The 27,105-nt window shown below is 39.9% G+C and overlaps 1 protein-coding gene across 1 annotated transcript in view; it reads right to left on the minus strand.

Annotated features, from left to right (window-relative positions):
* Positions 1 to 27,105, minus strand: part of cacna1ab (calcium channel, voltage-dependent, P/Q type, alpha 1A subunit, b) — a 150,054-nt gene that overhangs the window by 34,324 nt on the left and 88,625 nt on the right. Inside the window, 13 exon segments of the mRNA XM_061720649.1 lie at positions 1,219 to 1,315; positions 1,932 to 2,059; positions 2,178 to 2,328; positions 2,576 to 2,673; positions 5,139 to 5,204; positions 5,430 to 5,546; positions 10,998 to 11,081; positions 11,428 to 11,538; positions 12,024 to 12,188; positions 12,310 to 12,511; positions 13,581 to 13,718; positions 14,274 to 14,434; positions 14,574 to 14,673. Coding sequence (XP_061576633.1) covers positions 1,219 to 1,315; positions 1,932 to 2,059; positions 2,178 to 2,328; positions 2,576 to 2,673; positions 5,139 to 5,204; positions 5,430 to 5,546; positions 10,998 to 11,081; positions 11,428 to 11,538; positions 12,024 to 12,188; positions 12,310 to 12,511; positions 13,581 to 13,718; positions 14,274 to 14,434; positions 14,574 to 14,673 — 1,618 coding nt within the window.

Raw genomic sequence — 27,105 nt, forward strand, 5'->3', positions numbered from 1 at the left:
ACAAGCAATAAGCCTTATTTTACATAAAAAATGTCTTGAAAATAAACTATAAATTATTCTAATTAATGGGTTAAAACTCGAAAATGACGTGATATATTTTGCATTTTATTTTTGTCTTCATAATGAATAACATGTTTTGAACTCACAGCTGCATAAGTGTAATGCATTTCATTCGTCGATTGGAGTCCGGAATATAGTCTTTTTGTAATTTGTGCAAATTCTATATGCAGAGCTTATATTGTGCCGACACATTTAACATTACGAATGCTAATACCCCAAAAAACATTATAGTACTAGGATTGACAAATGAACCATGAGAATAAGATTCAATTATCAGATTAACAACAAATGTTACATTTGTATATAAAACCAACGTGGTACAACTATTCCTAAGCCTGATTCGTGGATGTAAAGGAATCTGCAGATTTTTCCAAACAAACATCACAGTGGCTGAGACAAGGCGGCTTAACTGGTAGTTTTCAGCTGTTTGACCTTTAAAGGCTCAGTGAGACCGATATGGAAACCCCTGGCTGTGCTAGTGAAGCTGTGAAACTCCCCAGCTACGAAGGTTAGTGGTAACAGTGCTGAAACCAAACCCACTCTGCATATGCTTCTGCACTGAAGTGACCCAGCCTCCCTCGCCCAAACCCCAACTCAAACAAGGACAATGCACATTGATTGACCATTTTCTGCCAAGGCAAAATTAGACAGCAAGCAGAAATAAAAGACAATGGCTGACTTGAGTCTACTCAGTAGTCTTAACATATTACCAAATCACAAGTGAACACATCAGTGTTTTTTTTCTTCAGCGTTCAGTCAGAAGACGATAGCAAGTGCAGTGCACCACTTCATGCTTCACACACTGCCATAAGTGTGTGTGTGTGACTGTGTGCAAGTGTGTGGGTGCATACGTGTATTTCTGCATTGTCCCAAACATTCTCATTGTCATGTCAGAATGCATAAACAACAAAACCCCTTCCCTGCCCCAAAAAACAAATGATTCAATGATTTAAAAAAAAAAAAGAGCTCAAAATAACTGCATAATGCAAACCTTAACAAAGAAATCACAATGGAATTAAAAAGTTGAAATAAAAACAAACAAATAAAAAAAAATATATAGAAAAATATCTTAAAAGTGATTAAGAGCAACATTCATTCCAATCTCTTAAAGGCGAGCAGGTTGCGTTTAAGTTTGTGCTTTAGGGGCTTGGTCCAAACCTTGCAGGCCACCCTATGTGGGCATTTCTTGCCAAGGCCCAGAGGAGGGGAGATAACTCTCAATAAACTGTACATATCCTTATAATGTATGCGCCCGCTGCAAGAAAAATACAAGGAGGGGAGTTAGGTGAGGAAACATACAGAATACAAAGAGAAAGAAAAAAATAAAGAGAGCGGAAGAGAAAGAGGAAAAATAGCAGTGCAGAAGAGAGCATTTATTTACTTAAAGGAAAATTCTCTACACACACACATTTAACAGCAGGAAAAAGGGGGGGGGGGGGGTACTTTTATTTCAGTTACGCAGAATTGTTCAATTTAAGAAAGAGAGAAAGAGGAATACACGGTGAAAGCTGGAAAACGTTTTTTTTTTTTTTTTCCAGACAATCCAGCTTTAACTGCCCTTTGACTCTTATTTTGACACGATGGAGATCCTGTGTCATCATCACACTTCCTGGAGAGCTCTTTGTCTCATTTTAGGGCAGGAGAAAAGATCAATAGCAGATAGGAGTTACTTCACATTCAGTGGAAAAGTGAACACACGTGTGTCTTTGATCTAATCACGTCTGACTTTCTTTCAAATTACTCACAAGTGCTCTCAGCTTGTTCTCCTAAATCTCTGTTCATGGCCTGCGTATGAAGAGCTTTATATGCAGAAATATTTCACATGTATGGCTGCTTATGTCTGAGTGCGAGTCCATGTGTGCGCCACTCACCAGGCCGCAGGATCGTACTCGGCCCATATCCTTACGTACTCGTCCAAATGATGCGGCCCCAGGATAGAAGAGTCTCTGGTCAGGTACTCGAAATTGTCCATGATGACAGCCACAAAGAGATTCAGCATCTGGAAAAAGTAAAGCAACACAATACATACATAAAAAAAACAGCTGCAGCTGAAAACAGACAAAAAGAAAGAAAGTGAAAAACCTGCCGTTAAATAAAAATTAAACAGGATTTCTCACCAGGAAAGAGCAAAGGAAGATGAAGGAGACAAAGTAAGTGTAGGCAAAGGTGCTGCCACACTCCTTTTTTGGATTCCCTGATTCCGGGTCGCATTTCTTTTCACCCAGGCAAGACAACATGATGTCATGCCACGCCTCACCCGTAGCGCTCCTGCAAAAGATGACAGAAGGCGAACCGTGAAACGATGAGTTACCGAGAGAGAGGGTGTCAACGGCTAGCATCCACCAACACAATACTTTCCCAATATGATGTTCTAATTTCAGTGGAAATAAGAAAAAAAAGTGATTTAATAGATAAGGCAGCACTTCTTTTAATGGATTCCATGCACATGAAAACAGGCAGAGGTTCGTGATTAAAACAATTACATGAAACACAAAAGGAGGTAACGATGGCTTACCTGAACAGCAGCATCAGGGCCATAGGAAACGTTCGGAAGTTATTGTGCTCGTTGATGGCACTGTCTTCGTCCTCGTCAAGTGCTATGTTCCCAAACAACTAGTCACAGAAAAGGAAAGTCTCCTCAGCAAGAGTTTGAAACATTCAAATAAAAAACTGGGACGATGGCTACATTTTCAAATGTTTCTTTTCTCCAGTTTTAATCTTTATATTTAGAAAACATTTGCAGAATTCTTTAATTTGCAAACACAATTAATTATTCAATAAAACACTGGGGAAACATGGTTTATCAATAAATATCTTCACATATTGAGCTAATTAAATAAATTGACATTTAAGAAAAATTACTAAAACTTTGGCAATACCCATCAAAACATTAATTTAAGTCAGTAAGCAGACACGTTGACCAAAGAGTATTTGCAACAAGGACAACAGTCAAACTTTAAAAGAGTAAGAAATCCTGGCATAATCATAATTAAGAGCTAAATCGTATTTAATGACAAAGTAAAACAGGTGCAGAAGTACTGTTGAGGTGTTAGAGATTAAAAGGAGGTGCTCTCAAGTAGTGCACGGAGGTATGACCAAAAATGTATATCACGGTATTTTTTTTTCATGCACAACTGGGTGTTAACCACATTTTCTAATGATTTGGAAAGGAATTGCTGCAGTAAATTGGCTTAGAATGGCTCATTTTACTGTCATGAGGAGGAAATATTGTAGAAAAACATTAATGTCCACACTAGTATAAATACATTTGATTTAGGCATGCTTTTCAAAGAAAAAAATCTTTTACAAAATTACAAGGTAGAAAATATTTATTGAACATAAAAAACTGAAAATTTTTTTAATTTCCCAGCATTATGTTGTTTTGGTTCCACCTCCTGGTGAATGTTAGGTAAAATTCTTATGTGGTTACTTTTTGGTTGGCCAACGATTTATGTTTGTGGTGCGCAACTGTTACGGGAGCGGCCAGTCTATTTCCTTATATTACAACGCCGTTATTAATTGTTCGATTTTTTTCCCACTTATTCCACCGAACACCGAAAGTGTTTTTTTCGGTGCATCGCCACTGCTAACAGTCCCCTTACAAACAGTGTCCAGTGGGGCTACGTTCCGTGGCGCGGCGGAACGTAGCGCCGCGCGGCGTTCCCAACGTTGTGTGCGCTACTGTACATACTCACCGGTATTACGGTATATGAAAAATTAATATCATAAGAAAAATAAACACCGGTATTCGGTATGAACCGGTATACCGCCCAGCACTACTCTCAAGTGTTCAAAGAAAAACTGAAGGCAGGAATGGTTGGCCTTGCTCTGAAAGCATTTGGTAACTCCGACCACAAAGAAAAAGAAGTCTGAAATGTTTACTACCTTGTGTAAAGGAATTAAAGAATCGGAAAGAAAGAAAGAAAGAAAGAAAGAAAGAAAGAAAGAAAGAAAGAAAGAAAGAAAGAAAGAAAGAAAGAAAGAAAGAAAGAAAGAAAGAAAGAAAGAAAGAAAGAAAGAAAGAAAGAAAGAAAGAAAGAAAGAAAGAAAGAAAGAAAGAAAGAACGAACGAACGAACGAACGAACGAACGAACGAACGAACGAACGAACGAACGAACGAACGAACGAACGAACGAACGAACGAAAGAAAGAAAGAAAGAAAGAAAGAAAGAAAGAAAGAAAGAAAGAAAGAAAGAAGCTTAAACGTGCTGCTGGAAATGGAGAAGGGTGAGGTGCCAAAATATGAGAACCGGTGATGTAAAAAATTGTACATTATGGAATGAGACTCAGGATTGCCATTATTTAAAAAAAGTGTAGAGCATAGGAAGATGAGAAAGAGAGGCAAGTGTAATGTACAACACCATATTCACATTTGAACCTCAAAGTGCATGTCTTCCAAGTCTAGCAGAGAATAGGTATTTTTTGTTGGGGGGCCTGCGTATCTACAGTAATATCCGAAGTTACAGTAAAATCACATCACAGTTATGCTATGCACAGCATACAGGTTTTATTTAATTTTCTGGGGATACTGAAGAATTGTTGATATCATGTTAACATACCCATGGCTGTGTACTACATTTTGACTAAACCAGTATGCGTTAGTAGTGTGCAGGTCCAAAAACAGGCCATACCAATGTCTCCTGGACTGTCTCTTTGGGTTTCACTGTGTACGCTGGGGGATGTGGTGAGGGATCATTGCACAAGTTAGATTTGATAAAACGGTAAACATGGCCTACCAGGAGTTGGATGGAATATAAACAAAGATTTTTCTTTGACCAATATATCAATGGTTCACGTGAACTTCACGCTGAGAGTGGGTTCAGTTGGGTTTTGTGCACGTAGAAACCTTCAGCAAAATAGTTGCTATACTTTAGCCAGTAATATTGTTGAATAGCTCATGAGGCAGATTCGGAAATTTCCTTAAAAAGATTCACTCATTGAATTAGTGTTTTCTGAAAACACGCGGGGACCAAAATGCAGTTTTAAAGTTGAAGATCATGGGAAGGAAACTAATTCAGTAAAGGCGTTTAAGGTGTAATGCCTCCAGAGCCTTTGACTGCCCGTGCAGCAGGACTCACCTGCATGCCAATGATGGCATAGATGAAGAAGAGCATGGCGATGAGCAGACACACATATGGCAGAGCCTACACAAGCAGAGACAGGAAAACACGTGTCAGTGTCGTTCAGCAAGTTCTGATGCAGTGTACTTATATATGTGGGTATCTGTTGAAAGGATATGCCAACATTTTTGGGAAATAGATAACCTGGTGTCAACCTGAGAGTTTGATGAGAAGGTATTCACCCTCTTATCAAACTCTGGGGTCGAAAACGAACAAGCAAATTCTCCTGTGCCTTTCTCTCTGGCATACCTTGAAAGACTGGACGAATGTCCAGAGTAGGATGCGGATGGTCTCTCCTTGTCTCAGGAGCTTTATGAGGCGGGCCGCTCTAAACAGCCTCAGGAAGCTTAAGTTGATAAAATTATTCTATGGTGGTAAAGGAAGAATACAATCAGTGTCACCAACACTCTACGCATGCACAACCTTCCTCTACATTACTGAAAACAAAAGAAAAAATATCAGAAGTAGAAAGAAAACACAAAAGGAAAAAAATTATATAACATCATGGATCTTGGAAGATACAAGCGTATATGAAAGAAAGAGTAAAGTTAAAAAGACAAAAAACTATTGAGAAGGAAAGTAGAGAGAATAAAAATGAAAAAGTCATCATCCAATCTGGTAACAGCAACGCTTCTTTTTTTCTTTTTTTTAATAAGATAACCAAATGCACTGATTGCTGGGGGACGAGCAGGCAACACACAAGATGGAGCACAGTGGAACGTTCTGTCAACCACACACACACGTTCATGCAAACACACACACACACTTTCTTTTAAGAAAGAGCATGGCTTTGGGTTGCCTGTGTCATGTAATTTGACACTTTCCATTTGAAAATGATGGCACATTTGATGCTCTATCAAATACATCCAAGTACCAAGGACAGGATGGAGTTACAAATCAAATCAATAATCACCTGAGCCAGGGTTCACCAGTCCAGGTCCACAAGTGTTATTGTTTTAATATTTCTACTGCTTTCCTGCCTTCACACGTCTGATTTAAATGAATGCCTCACCATCAGCAAGTCATTAAGGTCTGCACCAGCCTGTTAATGATCCATTCATTTGAATTAGGTGTGTTGGGGAAGGGAAAACGTTTAAAACATGCAGCTAGCATCGAGGACCCGGACTGGGGAATACTGTTCTGGGCTTGTCACTTTAGTTTGCATTCAGCTTCCTTGTGGTCATCCAGAGAAATAATGTACAACAGCCAAACTCCCTGATGAGGCCGTGACATTTTGTGGTTGACAGACAAGGCAGCAAGAAGAGCCTGAGGAGGGAGAGGAGGGAGGGGACTAGCGTGCAGCCTCAGGGCAGGCATGTGATAGCAGCATACTTTTTGAGGAAAGTACTGGCCTACATTCGTTTTGGAAACTTTGATTAAAACATTCACTATTTACTTGCACTAAAAGAAGAATATAAGGCTATTGCTAAGCCATGGCCATATTTAGCTGGTAATGTAATCATAAGGTAAATAATCATCCCATAATGCTGTTAATGTTGTTTAAATGATCAATTGTTAATATCTTGCACACTGTTTCCAGCGTCGTGGAGGAACATTGCCTCAAAGTTAATGTTACTGCGAGTGGTTCAGTGTGAAAAGGTTGAACTATTTCCAAAAGTAAAAATTTTGAATGAATTGACAAGAAGATGGAAAAAGGTTCTAAGCAAAAAAAAATGAGAACACCCTGCATTTTGTAGTATGTAGTTTGGTAAGTATGATGGCTTTTGAATCCTGCAGAGAACCATAAGGTTCCTTTTTATTTTCGGCACATTTCACCATTCCTCTCAATAACTCGCTAGCTCAGTGAGATTTTATGGCAGCGTTGTCTTCACTGCTGTTTTAAAGGCCAGCCACAATTACGATACGAGCTGAGGAAACTGGTACCCTAAAAGCAAATCATCTTCTTCTAGCCCTTTCCTGATTTGTAAGCATCAAAAAGTTGGGTTTTCACTGAACATATTTTACACAAAGCTTTGAAATGTACCCCACCTGGCCCTTCCTAAAGATGACTGTGAACAAGTCAAAGTATAAAAAACTTCATTAAGGTCCGACCTTTTTGATAAATATAATTTGGGTGTTTTGAATGACGCTTCATACTGCTTACTCTCCCTGAATCTGTCAGAAAACCATCACTAGCCTTGCTTAAAATTAGGAAAAAGAATGTCTGTTTCAAACTTAATGGCTTTTGATGATCAGTTCATCTTCTGCTGTTATCTATTCACAGCAACAATAATGTCTTACTTGGGGTTGGCAAACAGCATATGACCTTTGCCTTGGTGTTGCTTTGCTCTGCGTTCTCAAACTGGAGCTCTTTAACCTTTATTTCTATCACTGCATATGCTTGAAATAAGTATTAAAATATATTCTAACGAATCTGAAAAAAAACTGCATGTGTTCAATTAACACCATTTTCTGGTGTGCTGGAGGTTTATATGTTTATACGTTTTGAAATCCCCTCCCCCCTCAAAAAGTTTAAAACGCCTGTCAAAAAGCGCATGCACTGGGGGTCAGGGCTGAGGCTGGACATGACAAAGTGGGTTTGGGGTAAAGAGATGAATCTGGTATCACATGGCCAATGAGGATGCAGCAGGAAGCTTGGAGAGATAAATTACAAACCAACCGGACTCTACATGTGCGAAGATGTAGAAGGATGAATGGGGAGGATTATTTGATTTATTTATTTATTTTTTCAATTTGTTAGGTCAAAGTAGAAAAATTATGATTAGGTTACACATATATAGGCAGGAGGAGGTGGTGTTCGGGCGTGTGTTTGTTTGGGCAGGGGGATGGGGCGAAACACACACGATCACCATCATTTTCATCATCATCACCACCATCACAGCACCACCACATGTCATGGCGCAGCACGGATGGAAAACACGATGGAGGATTTCATAGTGCATTTTGATTGGATGGATTTTATTAGAGGAGGAAGGAGTGGCCAACAAAGTAGAGAAGTTTAAAGAAAGCATGTAAAGAGATAGAAGAGGAAGACGGAATCATTATAAGCATCATTTGGGAAAAACATGAAAAACAACAGCAAAACACAAAAAAGGTTAAGGTGAGATACAGTATGTTCAGCCTCTCTTTGATGCCGACTCTATTACAAAAGCATTACATTAGCAAAGAAGGATTTAAGAGTAAAGCAGCATGTGGAATAAAGAAAATATCCTCCAACAGATTTATTAGATATTGAGTTAAGGCAGTAAATTGTAAAAAGAGCTAATCGTTGCTACTTTAGTGTTCAGCTGTTAATTTTAAATTCTTTGAATTGAGACTGAATGCTGGTGCTACCACAATCCACAATCTGCTTATTCATAGAGCATCTTCTTATAAATGTCACAAAGTTTCATACGCAATTCACGATTACAGGACGATACAATTAGAATATGACCAAAGAACATGAGGGCAAAACAAATATAAATATGAAAAAGACTGAAACATTTTCGAAACACTCTCTGTGCCGTTTCAATATGCTCATGTGGATCCAAGTTTATGTGACGAATCGCTAGAGTAAAGGGCTGCCCACAGCAAGAACAATAACTAAGACAACATCAGTGATGACGACGTGAACAACCGAGCAACAATATTCTGTAAAGAGTAACTGTACTGGCGCCAGTGTCGTGCACCGCAGAGCTGGGAACTGCCACTCAAGTCAGCGTCAGAGAGAGAGCTCCAAGAGATTTCATGCCTCAAACCTTGATATTTATGTACCGGTACAATTGGCATTTGGAATACATCAAAAAAATATGCAAGAGGTAGACAGCAGAGAGAGGCTGAAACTGAATCTGAATTGAATAAATATTGAGTCTTAGATCCACAACTATGTTAAGGGGGACATATTATGATTTTTTGTGCTTGAAAGCAGATGCTTGGGTGCCTGAGTTGACTATAAAATACATTTAAAAAAGAAACTTTGTCACTTTGTTTTGGGCCATCTATGTCTGAAAAGATGTAATTTCATTAGCTGTTCAGTTGTTCAGCTGTTCAGCTTTTCAGCGTCTTGTGACATCGCTGAGCCAGATCAAAGAAGAATTATTCAGACTCTCCATCCTTATTTACACCTAACTTCACATGCTTCTGCATTGCTGCACTTCTGGAGATGGTAAAACAACACAGCAACACTGATTTTATTTAAAAAAAAAAAAAAAAAAAAATAGACATCCTGCAAATGAAGGGGATGGAATTGAGTTGAAATACTGACTCGACCTTCCTTAACCAGCAGCCACTAGCGGAGCAGGCGGGGGGGCAGAGGGGGCGGCCGAAGGGGTGGCGGGGGGGGGAGTGTGCTGAATAAAATAAGGAAAGTTGGACTATATAACAATTGCGTTCATAAGGATAAAGTTGTTTAAATATAAAAATGAAAGAAATAGTCCCTTCTCCCCTTGTGTGTCTGCCTGGCATGCGAGGATACATGCACGCGCATGTTGTCTGTTTACTTTTAGCCAGTTGTCGCATCAGAAGTGGAGCCTTAAAGCAGGAAACTCATGCTGAGTTTCAGCAGGCTGAAATGATTAAAAACTATCTCCGGGCAGCATGGAGGAGGCCAGACTATGAAACCACACCTTGCTCTCAATCGAGAGGGACTTCGGCGGTGATTGAAAGGTTTGCGGCGATGAAGAACTGGCTGATGGTCCGGATAGTTCGGATTTGAAAAAGTTTTAAAATGAAAGTTTTTGCATTTTGGATCGTTCAATGTGTACTTTCCCCCCAACCCGCCCCCCCCCCCCCTGGATGGACATATTTTTTGTTGTGGTTCTCTGCCCACCGCTGGATGAATGTCATAATATTGATTATTTCTGATAACATTGTCATAATGCTGAATATATGGCCTTTCCTATATTGTTTGTTGCTGTTTGACCGCCGTGTCATTGTGTTCAATACATGTCGTCGCACATTGTAAACTGTTGTCGTGCAGGTTGAACACGTGTGTCTGAATTGTGCTACTCGGCTGTATTGAATCCGACATCACTGGATGTCATTTGATTTTTATCTCCAGTTTGATACCTACTGTATATCTTAAAGTCTGCATTAGGCTTATAATTAGGTTTGACATAATGACTGGCAAAATCCATGGTGAAGAAAGCTCATTTTAACTGTTCTGACTGTGTGCGCCTGCTGCTGTGGTTGTGTGTCAGAAGGGCTGATCTGTGGCAATTTTTTTTTAGCGATTATGTTTTAATGGGGATGTTTAGGCCACAAGGGCCCATCAAGAATGCTTGGCCCCCCCTGGGCTGGGACCCCTGCTCCGGCCCTGCCAGCAGCTGAAGGAAGGCGGCAGAAAAAGAAGCTGTTCTACTGGGTCTTTGTGGCATTTTGGACAAAATGTGTGAAGAAAAAAACTACTTTCATTATTATATCATTACTTCATGAAATAATGACATCATTTGAGGAAAAATCATAACATGTCCCACCACAAGTACACAATAAAAGATAAGACATGCAAACAGCAACACAATCACGGTGTAACGTGTGAGAAACACAAATTTGTTTACGCACAACAGTTTACTATTATTACGACTATTATTAGTCTGAGTAATGCTGAAAATGGCTGAATACGAATATGAATATACCAACATTTCTGTAGCTCACTTATTACCAGATTATGACAAGTATGTTTAATCCAAAACATTTAAAAATTGACAAATTATTACACTCATTAGTGGATCATCTCATTTTGGGTGGTGTCTTAATTGCTTTGCTTGAAAAAACAAATCAAAACTACTACTTTTCCATTTGGGCACTTTTTTTTTTCATTTCTATAAATCATCAACTGCCAGGAAATGTTATCAGGTCCAAACTAACCACTGTACTTACCCAAAATTCTGTCACTACGATGTCGGTGACGCTCCCAACGACGGAGACAAAATCAAAAACATTCCAGGCATCTCTGAAGTAATTCTGAAAGAGATGAGAGGGAAAGATGGCCAATGAGAAGACGAATGACTTTACCCTGTCGCATTCATCCACTACCGAAGCCAGATGGAAGCAATGCATTTGGTGTGGTAACCATGGAGACGGCGGGAAGTGAGGGTTATTGCATGCCTGCTGTGTAACACAATTAAGTTCTGAGTTGTTCAGGGACAGGAAAAGCATGCTCTAGATCTGTCTACTAAAATAACCTGTTTTATGAATAAAAAATAAGATTAAGACTCGAGCTTATGGACTGGGTTATTGGCTGGCTTTGTTACTGGCTTTGTCTCTGTGTGGTCGCTTTGTATTGGCATTTTTTTTTTCAGATTCTTACCAGAGGGCCAAAAGCAACGACCTTAAGGCATGATTCCATGAAGAAAAAGGTGGTAAAAACAATGTTAAGGTACTTGAGGACATTATCGTAGTTGGTGGATGCACCTTGAAACTGCAGGGACACAAAACAAAGACCAGAAAGGAAGACGAGCAGTGAAAATCAATACAATTGTAGAAGAACCTTAACAATGCTCCCCCTTTTTTTTTTTTTTTTAAAAGTGGCTCACATTTAATCATTTTTATAACATACTTTATCTTTTTCAATCATAACCCATATGCATTTTTGCCACAAATAAAGTCAAGACAATAGATCATTTCTATTACTACGTAATATTCACTTTGCTGCATTCAAAAACTGTCACTTCTGGAGTGAGTTCAGTGCTTTGAGAGCACATTTAGAGCCCATTCTTCAAACTTAAATAATGTATTCTTTTTATGTTATTCTTTGAAAAGTATCCAAAGATATAACCATATTTATTGATAGTATAAAACCTTTTTTTACAGTCTGTTTCCTGGTGTATGCAGACTGGCATCGTATTATCAACTGACTCGAGCACAAAGTCTGAAAAGAGTCTGTTAGATGCTCTGAACATATACCTTCATCATGAGGACAACCGTGTTGAGCGCGATCAAAGCCATGATGCTGTACTCGAAGGGCGGAGACACCACAAAATGCCACATGCGATACTGAAAACTCAATTTGTTCTTCGGCATGTGGCGAGTCAGGGGCCTGGCATTTATGGCAAAATCTATACATGCTCTCTGAAGGGGGACAGGAAAAATACACAGTTACACAGTTATATGAAGCCTGTAGTTATCCAAGAGGTGTGGCAAAATTGACAACAAGGGATTTGGGAAAGAAATGTTTCTAATTTGTCCTCACTTCATTCTTTTCTAAGCTGTAGTCCTCCATCATTTTATCCCCTTGTTCCTGGAAAGTGATGATGATGAGAGCCACAAAGATGTTTACAAAGAAGAAAGGGAAGACAACGAAGTACACCACGTAAAAGATGGACATTTCCATCCTGTATCCCGGGCTGGGGCCTTGATTCTCATAGGTGGAGTCCACTGAGTGTTTTAACACCCTGCAGAAGGAAAAACAAAGACCAAAAAAGTGAATGAGAAAAAACTAAAGCATGAAAGAGTTTTGTCTTTCAAAGTTATACTTTACTCTTTGCTCCCATATCCTCCTTTTGTATGAATTACAGGCAGTTAGTGAGATCTGTGTCATTGTTGTGTGTTAAAATTGTCAGATTAATCAAAGTTTGAATTAAGTTTTGTTCTTATGAGAATCAGAATCAAGTCAAGTCAGAGAGCTGACTGTGTTTTAGACATGCTTATCACATGTTACCAGTTACAACAGCCACTCCCTAATCTACTCAGGGGTTTGGGCTGTCCAACAACTGTCCCATTGTATTTTTAAGGTTTAAGGAGTTTTTGTCAGGGGGGTCGACTGACAGCCGTCTCATTGTCTTTAAAAGTTAGCTAAGGGTTATTTGGACCATCTGATGACAAGACCATTTGAGGTTTCTTAAAAGGATGTCTTTTGCTCTGCACACCACAAGATAAGTTGCTTATTAACTGAAAAGTCATAGGTGTGACCTCTTTAACCATCATCTGATACCATGTCTGTGACCATCTGTTTTCGTCCATTGTCTATACATTTACAGTCCAAATATGGTCATTTCCTGTTTCCCATTCTCAAATAAAAAGCGTCCTGCAGAAGCAGCTAGTTGTGAGAAGGCCTGCCGAGCTCTAAGAGGAGGGCCGTGTTGCCATGAAGCTCCTCAGACTTCTCTCCAAGCTTCTGCAGAAGCGCCTTGAAAATAATTTCTAACCGTCTCTGTGTCTTTCCTAAGTTATTAATTTATGTATGATGATTTAGGAACCTAACAAAAATCATCAATAAGGTTCATTTATGGCACGATAGCAACTTATTTGACAAATTTCTTCAAACTTCAAAGTAAGGCTTCCACTGTGTGACACCTGTATACATACTGTCTTTGGGCATCACGTATCTGAAATTAAACAGCTCTACTGACGAAATAAAACTTCCAGCTAGTTATTATTAACAGGTTTAAAATCGGCTTGTTGTTTTTTGTATTATAATTGGTTTATAGTGTGTGTGCATACATGAGCGAGCAGTTTACTTACTGTGGCCACCCCTCTCCAGTTGAGACAGTGAAGAGGGTGAGCAAGGCCCAAGCCACGTTGTCGTAGTGAAAATCGTATTTCTTCCATTCCCGCTTCTCAGCTTTGACCTCATCTCTCTCATATACTAAGTACTCGCCCCTGAGTTGAAAAAGAAAAGGAAAAAATATATACATATTATCTACACACATATCACAATTATATACTTGTCAGTAATAGACATATGGAAACAGTGCTAATGTCCTGAGATCCTGAGTGGCGGCTTCTCACTTAATAACATTTTCTGCTAAAATACCCAGCATGCTCCACCAGGGGGCAGCACCTGCATATCTAACGTCTTCCTGGTCTTACAAATTACAAATCAACTGATTCATTTTCAAAACAGTGCACAGTAAGTATAATAAATATGAGATTGATATTACATCAGCAGCAGTTTCGGTCATAACTTCACCGTATAGGATTCATTATAGCATCATCTGGACCAGGTAACAGGGAGCCTGTCTTCTTCCTTCATTGCCCTCAATATGCTCATTGGTTTGTGATTGTCCAGCAAATGTGCCATATATACAGAGTTCATATAAATGGGTGAATATCAAAAGGTTTACGACGCATTTTGTGTAACCTAGGAAAGTTTACTAGGTTACATATACAATTTTTTTAATACGCCAGTACCATATCTGGCACTTCTTCACTAACCTGCAGTCACGCTCAAACTCTTTGGATTCATCTGTGCAGTAGAAAAAGCGACCCTTGAATAGCTGCACGGCCACCACAGCGAAGATGAACATGAAGAGCATGTAGACGATCAAGATATTCAACACATTCTTCAGAGAGTTGACCACACAGTCGAAGACGGCCTACGAGGCAAAAATGAAAACATTTCTGTATGATACACTACACCAACATTATTTATTGGAAAATACTGAGTGCGGCATTCATATGCTTATATGCATATCCCTCAACGCATGATGAACCACCGCAGCAGCGGAGCTCTACCTTCAACTTGGGGAGACGTTTGATGGTCTTCAGCGGACGCAGCACCCTCAGCACACGAAGGGATTTGATTGTACTGATGTCTTTGTTTTTGTTTCCTCCCCTACAGTTCAGGCATGGAAGAAAGACATCGTTAGGGAAGAATCAGAGAGTAGAGTGCAGAAAAAAAGAGACTGAACAATTGCAAAGGGCTCTTAGGAAAACCTTTGCTACTATTCAACAATCACGTTTTAAAGAGGCATATCCACTCAAAGCTATATGTATCTTAAACAAAATCAGCAAAAAAGTTGGAGACAAATTTGTGTGGTCAATCACTCAGTCTCTTATTCTGCAGAAAAAAAACAACAACTTTGAAGTGTGTGTTCAACATGAAACCGGGAGAAGACAGCACCATCAGTTGTCTGACCAGTCGGTTTCATGGACATGGAGAATCACCCTCATCATCACTTATTATGGTTTTTCACCATCATAGAGTACACACTCACTCATTGCATTGCGACAGGCATCTCCCGGTAGAGTGCCCAGCCAAATCTCTTTCTTTCTTTCTTTTTCAGTGATACATTACAAAGGAAATGGATGCTTTAAATGTAAAAACCTGAAGTCCGAACTTGAAGTGTTACTGTATATAGATGTGATTATTTTAATGTTATCCTGAACCATTTAGACTGGTTTTTACATGCATCACTTGAGTTGTTTTCATTAAACAGAGATATAGAGGTCGTGTTTTTGATTGAGCTTTGGTCAGGATTGCAGGCCGAACTGAAAGCAACAAGGGCAAGAAAAAAAACCTATGTAACACTGAAGCTCTGTGATGATGCCCGTGGAGCATAACATCACGAGTCATACTGTGCAAAGAAACACCAACACCTTCAAACATGCCTTGAGAATGACCAAAGAAAATCCTTTTGGAGCTGAAGTAAAAGTTTTCAGCAATATTTCACAACAACCGGTTCCTCTCTGAGGCCAATAACTCAACATCCTGCTCAGGATTTTTACACTTATACACCAATATCAATGTGAAAAAATTGTGTTGTCAAGGTAATAAATAGCGGACTTGATCTTTACAGTAAGTGGATGGGCCATTTTGAAGGAAAAAAAAAGGCAGGCGGCACCTGGACGCCTGCCAAGCATTAGAAGTGAGGTCGTCCATCAAGGCCCGCTCTTAAACTATGAACTCAGTTCCTGTGACAGAAAACGTACGACAATTCAATTTAGCGCTGACTGATTGAATTAGAGCCTTGGCAGTTGTACGTGTCTGCACGTGGGGTTTGTGTATGCGTTCGGGAGAGACTCAGTCAATAATCAATAAGCAGTCCTTGTTTGAGGTTGGGTAGGACTGAGGTCTGTCTATCAGAGCAGCTTTAGGGTATTAGAGTAAAGCTCACAGGACCATAGGTGTTAGGACATCCTTACACATACAGTACACACACTCACAACATCACGCATGCAAACACGTACGTTAGTGTAATGATTTAATTTCTCATGGTTTGATTTATGGAAATATATATTCTGTCAGACTTCCTCCTTTAACGATAAATTAAGATGGTACTCCCTCCATAATCTGTGTTTTGAAAGCAAAACATAAAAAACAGCTGCGAGATTGTGAAATTGACAATAAAACGCCTGTTTGGTTTTTTTTTGTTCCTCATTAAACACAGTGGTTGATAGATGCCCTTTTGGAATGTTCATTTCATGATGTTCTCATTTAACCCTGTTGCACCAAAATATGGCTCAAAGGCTGGGTAGGAGATCCCGGAAAAAATTAAAAAGAGTCAGCAAGAAAAACACAATTAAAAGTTAAACCCTCCTCTGTCAGGGCGTGGGTCACGGCGCTCCCTATCCCTGGCCACCTCAAGCTTTTATCGTGGAATACCAAGGCATTCCCACGCCAGCAAGTTCTTTTGTTGCTGGCCTGAAAATTGCTACAGAGTTTAAGGTCAGCTCAATATAGGTACGTAACAGGACCACATCATCTGCAAAAAGCAGAGACAGGATTCTTTGGCCATCAAACAGACCCCTTCCACCCCTTGGCTTCACTTTGAAATTCTATCCATAAAACTTATGAGCAGAATTGATCAGTGAGGAAGGGTAGCCCTGATGAAGTCCAACTCCAAAATAGAACGAATCTGAGTTACAATCAGCATCTTGTTTCACCTGTGTAAAGACTGAGTAACCCTTAGAACTGGACCCTTACTTTGGATGCATCCGCCAGAAATGACCAATGAGGGACTCAAGTCAAATGCCTTCTCCAAGCTCAAAAAACACATGTGAACTGATTACGTAAAGTCCCATGCCCACCATTGAGGCTCAAAAGCTAGTCCAGTGTTACACACTGGGACAGAATCCACATTGTTCCTCCTGAATCTAAAGTTCAGTGATCAGTTGGACTTTCTTCTCTGGCACTCCTGCCTAGACCTTACGAGGGAGGCTAAGCATGTGATTCCTGTACACCTGTGGCCTCTCCTTCTAGAAAAGGGGGCCGACTCCAGGCTGCCAGCCAAGAGACACTTTGAGGTTGGGTTGGGTGTGTGGTATTATGGGCATCAGCTGATGGCATATATGTTGGCATGGTCGCCCTTGGGTTTTGAAACAGATTTACAGTCTGTTACAAAAATGTTTTTGTTCTCAATAACAAGATTTCACATACATGACAACTATACAGGGGTGAATGTTTATGTACCTCATCAGATAAAATTGTATAAAGTCACAAATTTACACATAATTAGATGCATTACTTTAGTTTCTTAGCATTTTCAGTGAATTTGACATCTGAGTTCTACATGAAAAGATTACAACTGAGACTGTCTCTAACTTGGCCTCAAAGAGACCGTAGTGAAGCTCGCTGACTGACTCATATCTCGTGACTTATGGTGGGGGGGTGAGGGAGTTGGTAAAGGTTAGCTAAGTAGCTTGAAGTATCCTGTAGCTCGACTGCTACCTCTTGCATCCCCTGGAACAGCTGGGTGATCCGGTTTAGCGATCTTGGTCTTGGACTATTTCAGGATCCTTCCAGGTTAACTAACAAGACCATTAGCCAATAGGTAGAGATCACAGTGACACATTCAAAGACCTGTTGCTAAGCAACTAAGTGAGCGTGGGTCTTGACAGAGCTCTGCTGGGCTTCGTTTCAGGTCCGAAAGTACTTGTTTCAGGTATCTAATAGGTAGCAACATCTGAACTGACAATGGATGGACAGATTTAAGCAGACTGAATGTAATGCTTGTTATAATAATATGTTAGCATTAGCTAGGCCATGCTAAAATAGCAAATGTTTGGTAACTGAGCATGGGGCAGGTGTGTTCATGCCCACTTCCAGGCATGCATGTTGCACCCATTTGCCCATTTTTAGATTAAGTTGGGTCGTACATAGTTCCTAAAGGTATAATGTGCACACAAATAAGTGTATTTAAAAATGTATTCCAATAAAAACATGCGTTTTAGAAAATATGGTTTAAATATAAGCTGATCACTGCGTTAACCTCTGTGAATATCAAATACAGCCTTTATGCAAGTGTTTAATTTTCAAAAGACAGACCGTAGGTGGGGTACCATTTTGATGCTACATTAAAAAAAAAATGTATTAAGGAACTAGTTTCATCATTTTTGTCATTAACGTGTATGCAGAAGATGAAGCTTTGGAAGTATTCTGAAGGTTTCTTTTGGGGTTTCCACGTGCGTTGGATAAGAAATATAAATAACTGATAATGAAATAACAAGAATGAATGCAAAAGATTCAGAGAACAAGAAAGAAAGAGAAGGCAACTTGATCCGGTAACGGAGAGCAGGGAAAACACTGGGACAGGAAAGGAAACTTTACCGGGTGGTGCTCCTGTCGAGTTTCACCAAAGGTGGAGACAGCGAATGTCAGAGACAGCAACAGAAAGAGGGACAGAGGGAGAAGAGGGAAAACACATGGGAAGACACACAAACACAGACACACATTGATAGAGAAAGACAGATGACAGGGACAAGACAAGAAAGAAGGGGTTTGGTAGAAACAGGAAAAATACATCTATATGAGAGACAAAGAAGGACGGACAGCAGGATGGGCACACCTGTTAAGAAAATGCACCCCACCCACCCTTTAACACATAGTTTTCATTCCCTCTTATTCCGCATCCATCTCTGTCTCCCTTATGATTAAATGGGATCTCTAAATACATGTCTATTATATTTGAATTGCATGGGATGAGTCTTACGACAAAATGTCCTTCTAACTGTACATTGAGACGTCTACACCTACACTTATACCATCACTACCCATGTCAATGTGGTAAAATTATTTTTAATATTTTCTAAGGGTAACAACTCATTTGTCCACAGTTCAAAAGCAATGTCAGATTCCATTAGTCAATTTACAGTCGATTACTTTTTATCATTACTTTTATTATTCTGTCGGTTTCAGGTTATTTCAGTGACTATTGTGGGTTTCTTTTTCTTTCATGGAAGAGAACCAACATATTTATCTATGTCTCTAACAGTCTTTTTTAGTTTAATAATTAATATACAATGTGCATCTTGCCACATTTCTAAACTGTCCACTTTTCCAAGGTGTCATTTCATAAATGCTTCCTGTTAACTGATTACTCACGTAAGAACAGGAGCTGGGTGAATGACATGAAAGATCAATTGAAAGAGATAATTAACCAATCGAAAGCTTCAGGATGAGTATATAGTTTACCTCTGAATTGATTTTTTTGTTTAAACACCAAGTCTAATTCAATTACGACTGAAAATCTCTCGGTAAGTAATTTGCTGTGGTTAGAATGAATGATGGGCACCACGTGCCGCTGAAGAAAGAGTGCCACCTCTTATTAAAGGGGAAATATGTGTGCATATATTTGGCTGTATGAAATGACAACCAGTTTAAAAAAATAATGAACACTGTCACTCTATTTAGGTTTGAAAATATGATGCAATGAGTTTTTCAGGTTTGGTAAGCAGATGCTATATCACAGAACTAGCTCAGAGTAGCCTTTAACTCCACCTACCCTAATGCTGTATTCACTCAACCTCTTACTGCTGTGCTATTAACAGCAATTTCATACTTATGTTAATTTAATAGAGAAAAATACAATATTTCTCAATGCTTTGTATAAAGAAAATAACAGTTTCTTAGTATCTTCAGAGTAACAATTTGGAAATTAAGACTACACGTTTGTAATTCGATGCATCAGTAGTTCAACACTAATGGAAATCATGAGTAAAACTCAAAAAGACTATTACTTCTTGCCAAGCTGTTATATTACTTCAGTGTTCCTATCTGCATTTTGGGTGTTTTGAAAAATGGAGAAAAGCTCCTAGATGTGTGACTTTTTGTTGCCAAAATTGTGAGAACTCACAATTTTGGCTTCATTCTGCTGACATACATGGTACTACCAACTCTAAGAATAATTACCTTCACTGTTGGAAGCGGAAACTCAATTGCTAGATCCATTTACTGTACATCGATTCTTATCTTATCACACCATTACAATTAATTAGACCGAGCTTACAGCACAAACTGTCCTTATTACATCACATCTAGTTGGATTTGATCGAATCTTAATTTTTCGTGCAAATCTGCGAAGGGGAAGGACAAAAAAATGGTTGAATCTTAAACAGTAAGACCGTGGCAAGTTCCAATTTTTCTCGACAGGTGTATAGCAAACAGGCATACACTCAGGAGATCCATCATGAGTGGCAACTCAAGAAACCAGGATATCTGTGTATTGCCCCATACACACAGAGAGAGAGAAAAAGGGCATTCTCACAGAGTGATGCCACTGCATGCACTTATAAGTTATGACGCTATAAGATTCAGCATTTGTTTTGAGAATGAAGAGTGCCAGAAGCTTCACTTATGACAAGTGTAAATACGAAGCTATTGTACTGTTACCATGCTAAAAGTCCTCTGTACAAAGCTTCTGCCCTTGCCCCCTTATGTCATTCTGTATTGTAGCTCAGCACTGGTGCAGATGATGGGAGGAAAGAGGCAAATGGGGAGTCTGCAGGAAGGCAGAAAAGTGTGGGAAGAAGAGGCGAAGGTGGCGGTTGGGGGTAGCAACGGTATGCAAGCATTTTAAGAAGGAACAGAAAGTTTTATAAAAGAAGTGAGAGGGCAAGGTACGGTGTGATTGAGCCATTAAGAAGGTGAGGGGAGCAGGGAAAAGGACCAGTGAAGGAGGGGAGGAGGTTTCATCTCTTCGACAGTGACTCATGCTGAGGAGGGTGCTGCAGTGGAATGATTTTCAACTTCCTGTGGAAAACCTCTAAGCCAGTTGTTGAAAATTGATTATTTCTACCATACTTCTTCTGATTTTTCATTTAGGTGACACTTCACTAGGACCAAGCCACTTCGGATTCATCCATTTATGTGTTCCAGATCATGATCAGTCCAGCATCCTCATTTATCTTTGAGAAAACCGGTTACTGGGGTTAATTCCCACACAAAGTCCAACCTCACAAGCCAATTATTGTTGCTATGTGGAGAATAGGCATGTTAGTGCTGCTAAACTTCAGCATAGGTGGGGAAAGTTCAACAGAACTACTATTGTACATCAAGACAAAATCCTACTACTGTCTCCTGTCCAACACTTTTACAGAATGTACACCTTTCCAACCCATTTAATTGACTTTACATTCGGTCATTTAGTGCTGTTTGACATTTCCTGTTTCTGGTAGCATGAATATCTTGTTTTTTTTTATTATTACTATGTACTAACACAAATGGAGCATGTTCAGACTAAACCCTGAGTAACAGTGGCTGTGCTGCAACACCATTGTTTATGTGTCACAAATAACTGTCAAAGGGTTCTCCCTTTAACAAATTACATAAAGAGACAAAAAAAAGTATGTTTACAGTGTGCAAACTTCAAACAACAAGTATGAAATTGTTTGTAACACTGGGTTAAAGATTTAAATCTTTGGGAGAAGGAAATAGGCCCAGGGTGAAGAGCCACAAATAAGATGAGGCAGAAACCTCTGTCGCAATGACATTTTAGGATAATTATATCAGCTTTCACATCGTGTGTGAAACTTCAAGCAAATCTTTAACATTAGCGTATTCTTAATGACTTTTCATGCAGTGGAGCATTGATCTAAAACACTCTTTGGAAGTGGCGATCAGGCAAGTTTCACAGAACATATTTGGCTTGACTATGTGTGGTATTGGCCTAACATAACTAACGTCAATCTGAGTGATGGTGTCTACTACATCCCTGTTTGTGCTCAGGTTCATGCACCCACCAAGGCAGACATGCACTAGCCATCCACGGAGCTGAAGAAGATGCACAAACAAGCAGCCAGTTGCTCTCAAGTGCATCTGTTGTAATACATATTTGTACCATATGTATCTATGTACGCTGCCTAAGAATAATAATAAATCATTCCACCCACCACACCCTGCCCCAGCATGCCTGCCTCCTTCCCTCTCCAGTACTTCCCCAGGTCGTGCATAGGAAGGAGAGTTAAATACCTGTGCGTCCAGGTTTGTTAACATGGTCAGATCGGCGGATGGATGTGTGTGTTTGTGTTCGAGTGTGTGCTGGTAAAAGAGAGGGGACGGGGGAAGGGGCGAGGTGATGTCCTTCTTGCTTTCCTCTCGTTGGCGTACAGATAGCCTGGGCACTTAAAGGGTTAAAGGTCTCTGGGTTGCCCTCACCCCCACGGACTGATGGACTGGGAGCTCCAGTGGGGGAGGATGGGGGAGCATGAGGAGGAAGAAGTGTGGTCACGTACAAGTTTAGGACGTTGGCTTGAATGGTGCTTTGTGAAGGAGAAGTTGAAAGTGGTGTTTGATGAACTTAGGAACGATAAGAATTCATTAAGGACTGCAGGATTACATCAGATAAGGATGCGGGATGTGAATGATTGGAATGATGGCAGAGGAAGATAAGGTGCACTTGGCACGTGCTCCTAACATACAGCGCATGAATTCATGGCAAAAATGCAGAACAATCTGCCCAATTACAGAGCATCAGATTGGGAGACTTTGGATACATTTTTTTTTTTTTGAGTATAGACAAACAGGTATTGCCATTTCTAAATTTTAGTCATTTATTCTTTCGCATATATATTATATCTTTCGTATATGAATGCTTCAGCTACAGTAGGTGTCTTCAAATGATTGACATCTTCTATCATGCTTCCCTGAAGCTCATTACCAACTGTCAAGTGTCAACACACCACTGTGAGTTATATTCTCCGGAGAGATGGCCTGTCCTAGCTCCCTAAAGGACCAGTCACTGGTATAGGTTCAAATATAAGGCAATACTTGGACTACTGCCAACCTACATGTGTAGCTGAATGGCACAGAGATGTGCTAATCCTTATTCCTTCAGTTCTCAAAATCATTTGTCGCGTGCTGCTCCTTATGCCTGAACTGAATCAGGTAAAAGAGCTTTTATCCACTCTGCACCTTTTGCATCAAATATGTAGCAGCTGGGACTGAAAACTAACTGAATTCATTTCATTGAGTGCTTTTACATCCAAACTTAGAGTTCTTGAGGCACCGTTTTTAATTATCTGTTTATAATTTTAATCTTTTTCTTTTACCTGTTTTTTCCCCCCTTACCTGAGCAATTTAGTAACTGTGTTTTGTACCTGCTGCTGCCTATCTTGGTCTGGACTCCCTCGGAAAAGAGCTGCCTAATCTTAATGGGATTTTCCTGGTTGAATAAAAAAGAAATAAAATGGTACTACTCATAAACAGGGTGTCTACAGGTTTGACGAAGTTAAATTTAAGACTTTTTAATACCATTTTCATATAAAATTTAAGATCAAAAAGGCAAGTCACTAAGAAATCCAGCGCTGAGGTCGAGGTTGCCAGATCTGGCTGACAGGTTCCAGCCCAAACGCGACGTAAAACCCGCCAAAATGATGAAAAACCACCCCAAATCATACATTCTCTATGTTAAAACCGTAAATGATCAAATGCATAATAAATTTCAAACTTCACAACACCACTAAATAGCCCAAAAAAGTTCAGCCTAGAGTAGATTAAAGCCAATAAAATATCAGTGCGTTTATTGCGTACGTTTCTACTTTTTCTCTGCCATAATGGCAACTTTTTTGTGAATAATTGTTCCTAAATATTTAGTAAAAACCAGGAAAAGCAGCCCAAATTTGATCAACCAGTCCTATATTTTTCAGCCCAATGTAAGTAGTTGCTCAACATGGAAACACAGATTTAGAACCCCACAGGAGATTCTCCTCAAAACCATGAAATAAACCTTTTAATGATGACATTCCCTCTAAAATTAAGATTAAAAAAAGAAGACCCTTGGATTGAGGTTTATGACAAATTAAGACATTTAAAGGCCTTATTTTAGGAATGGAATTTAAGACTTTTTAAGGACCCTCATAAATAATTAAGTAAATAAAATAAATGAATTAAGAAAAAACAGCCAATAATAGTTTGGCTTATTAAAAACAACAACAACAACGATAATTTTACTTTTTAGAGGAGGGGTGGTCTTTACAGAAAATATGTAAGTAGTTGCAACCTATTGCTTGTTTCCTTTAAAATTTTGATGGGAACTATGGGAACAGCGCTAGTTTAGGACATCTAAGTGATTATAGGATTAGACTATGACAACACTGTGTGAAAAAATCCATGGTCCAAAGACGATGAACCCTGTGGTCCTTGAGGATCTCCTGACACTTTTGGTAACCCCATCAAGGGCCGAAAGGTTAATTTGATAGGAAGTAAGGACAGAAGATTGTAAAAATATGTCTAGGTTGACTGACAATTCTAAATTGCTGGTAGGTGTGTGTGTGTGTGTGTGTGCCTGATTGGTCGTTTGTCTATTCCCGTGTGTGCTGGGTTGCGCCAGGAAGGGCATCTGGCATAAAATTGGGCCAAATCGATGTGCAATGTCCGCTGTGGCGACCCCTCTGCTCAGAGGGATTACGCCGAAATGGTTGATGATGAGTAACAGAAGTTACAACCACTTCACGCTCCTTTCCAAAGATGATGAGGAATCGAAAGCTCCAGGAAAGGTTTGTGAGGCTCAATTAGGGATGGGCGGTATGGAGTAAAAAATTTATCACGATAATTTATGGCATTTATCCTGATAACGATAAAAAAAATACCAATTCAACTCCATCTTTTCAACTATAAATCTATCTCGCTCTCAGATCCGCCAGGTTTGTTACACAAAAACGTCATCAACGGGAATTTATCCTTTTTTTTTTCTTTCTTTCTTTCTTTCTTTCTTTCTTTCTTTCTTTCTTTCTTTCTTTCTTTCTTTCTTTCTTTCTTTCTTTCTTTCTTTCTTTCTTTCTTTCTTTCTTTCTTTCTTTCTTTCTTTCTTTCTTTCAGGCTCATTTCCTTCCTTCCTTCCTTCCTTCTTCCTTGTTTTCTCCCTTCCTTTTCTCCCTTCCTTCCTTCCTTTTCTCCTTCCTTCCTTCCTGCTCTCCTTCCTTCCTTCCTTCCTTCCTTCCTTCCTTCCTTCCTTCTTCCCTTCCTTCTTTCTTTCCTCCTGCTCTCTCCTTCCTTCCTTCCTTCCTTCCTTCCTTCCTTCCTTCCTTCCTTCCTTCCTTCCTTCCTTCCTTCCTTCCTTCCTTCCTTCCTTCCTTCTTCCCTTCCTTCTTTCTTTCCTCCTGCTCTCTCCTTCCTTCCTTCCTTCCTTCCTTCCTTCCTTCCTTCCTTCCTTCCTTCCTTTTCTCCTTCCTTCCTTCCTGCTCTCCTTCCTTCCTTCCTTCCTTCCTTCCTTCTTCCCTTCCTTCTTTCTTTCCTCCTGCTCTCTCCTTCCTTCCTTCCTTCCTTCCTTCCTTCCTTCCTTCCTTCCTTCCTTCCTTCCTTCCTTCCTTTTCTCCTTCCTTCCTTCCTGCTCTCCTTCCTTCCTTCCTTCCTTCCTTCCTTCCTTCCTTCCTTCTTCCCTTCCTTCTTTCTTTCCTCCTGCTCTCTCCTTCCTTCCTTCCTTCCTTCCTTCCTTCCTTCCTTCCTTCCTTCCTTCCTTCCTTTTCTCCTTCCTTCCTTCCTGCTCTCCTTCCTTCCTTCCTTCCTTCCTTCCTTCCTTCCTTCCTTCCTTCTTCCCTTCCTTCTTTCTTTCCTCCTGCTCTCTCCTTCCTTCCTTCCTTCCTTCCTTCCTTCCTTCCTTCCTTCCTTCCTTCCTTCCTTCCTTCTTCCCTTCCTTCTTTCTTTCCTCCTGCTCTCTCCTTCCTTCCTTCCTTCCTTCCTTCCTTCCTTCCTTCCTTTTCTCCTTCCTTCCTTCCTGCTCTCCTTCCTTCCTTCCTTCCTTCCTTCCTTCCTTCCTTCCTTCCTTCCTTCCTTCCTTCCTTCCTTCCTTTTCTCCTTCCTTCCTTCCTGCTCTCCTTCCTTCCTTCCTTCCTTCCTTCCTTCCTTCCTTCCTTCCTTCCTTCCTTCCTTCCTTCCTTCCTTCCTTCCTTCCTTCCTTCCTTCCTTCCTTCCTTCCTTCCTTCCTTCCTTCACATACGTTGTGACACACAGAACCATAAATCAGCTTTACACAAAAACGGAATGTATTGTTTTTACCGTGAGATGACAAATTCTTACCGTGGGGAATTTTTTTGACGGTTTATCGTGAACGGTAAAATGTCGCCCATTCCTAGGCTCAATACAAAGCCAGTGGGCTCTATATGGCTATGCTTGAATCCACATTAATGATAACATTATATACATTTTATTCTTTTCATTTAAATTGATCTCTGTTGTTATTGTGTTCTACAACTTAAATGTTTATAATTTTGAATAAGTTCTCTCTGTACATAGCTGTAGGCCATCCACCAAACCCTCACTGGAGCAGTTAGAGGGAGTTTGCTTCACTTTAGAGAAGCCAAATGAGCACACATGAAGCAATTTAATGCCAGCTTGTACTTCTGGCTGTATGTTAGGAATAAGAAAGAAGTGGAGGGGGACGTGACTGGGAAAAGGAAGACGGCGAGGAGCTCATATGAGAGACAGAATGTAAGGAACTTTAACAGGAACAGAAGGGGTCAGTAAGGGCCGAGGTTGTCGAGGATCTGGGACGTGTGTTGGTAAGTAAAGGTGGGACAGATCAAGGTTGTATGGAATATATGCATAAAAAGGAAGGGGTGACTCACGGCCTGGTTGGTGGAAAGATCAGAGCGCCGTGGTTGAAAAATAGAGGGAAAAGGGAAAGGGAGCAAGGGAATTTGGGAGGAGAAATGTTGATAAGGAGAACGTCATGAGTTATTGTTTATTAGGTTATTAGACAGGTAAAGGAAATGATGTTGGGAATAGTTTTTTGTTTCCAGATTTTGGGAGGAGACCCTGGGTGGATGAAATGCTACACTCTAAAAAACTCTCCACTAATTTAACCAATAAAAGTAAAAGAAATAAGATTATATCTATTGATTCAGGAAGAGTTTTGGAAAGGTAATTGCTCCAATCAGGAATTTCGAGATTCCCCTTTCAGAGTCATCAAAGCATTACAATGTCACACAATGCAAATGTGATGAGGCACTTTTGTTTTTTTAGAGTGTAGCTAAGGTATGGGAAGATTAGGGTGAGAAATATCAAGGACACATACCGTATTTTCTGGACTATAAGCAGCACCTGTATATAAGC

The sequence above is a fragment of the Cololabis saira genome, chromosome 1 (assembly GCF_033807715.1).
Source record: "Cololabis saira isolate AMF1-May2022 chromosome 1, fColSai1.1, whole genome shotgun sequence".
In the NCBI taxonomy this organism is placed as follows: domain Eukaryota; kingdom Metazoa; phylum Chordata; class Actinopteri; order Beloniformes; family Belonidae; genus Cololabis; species Cololabis saira.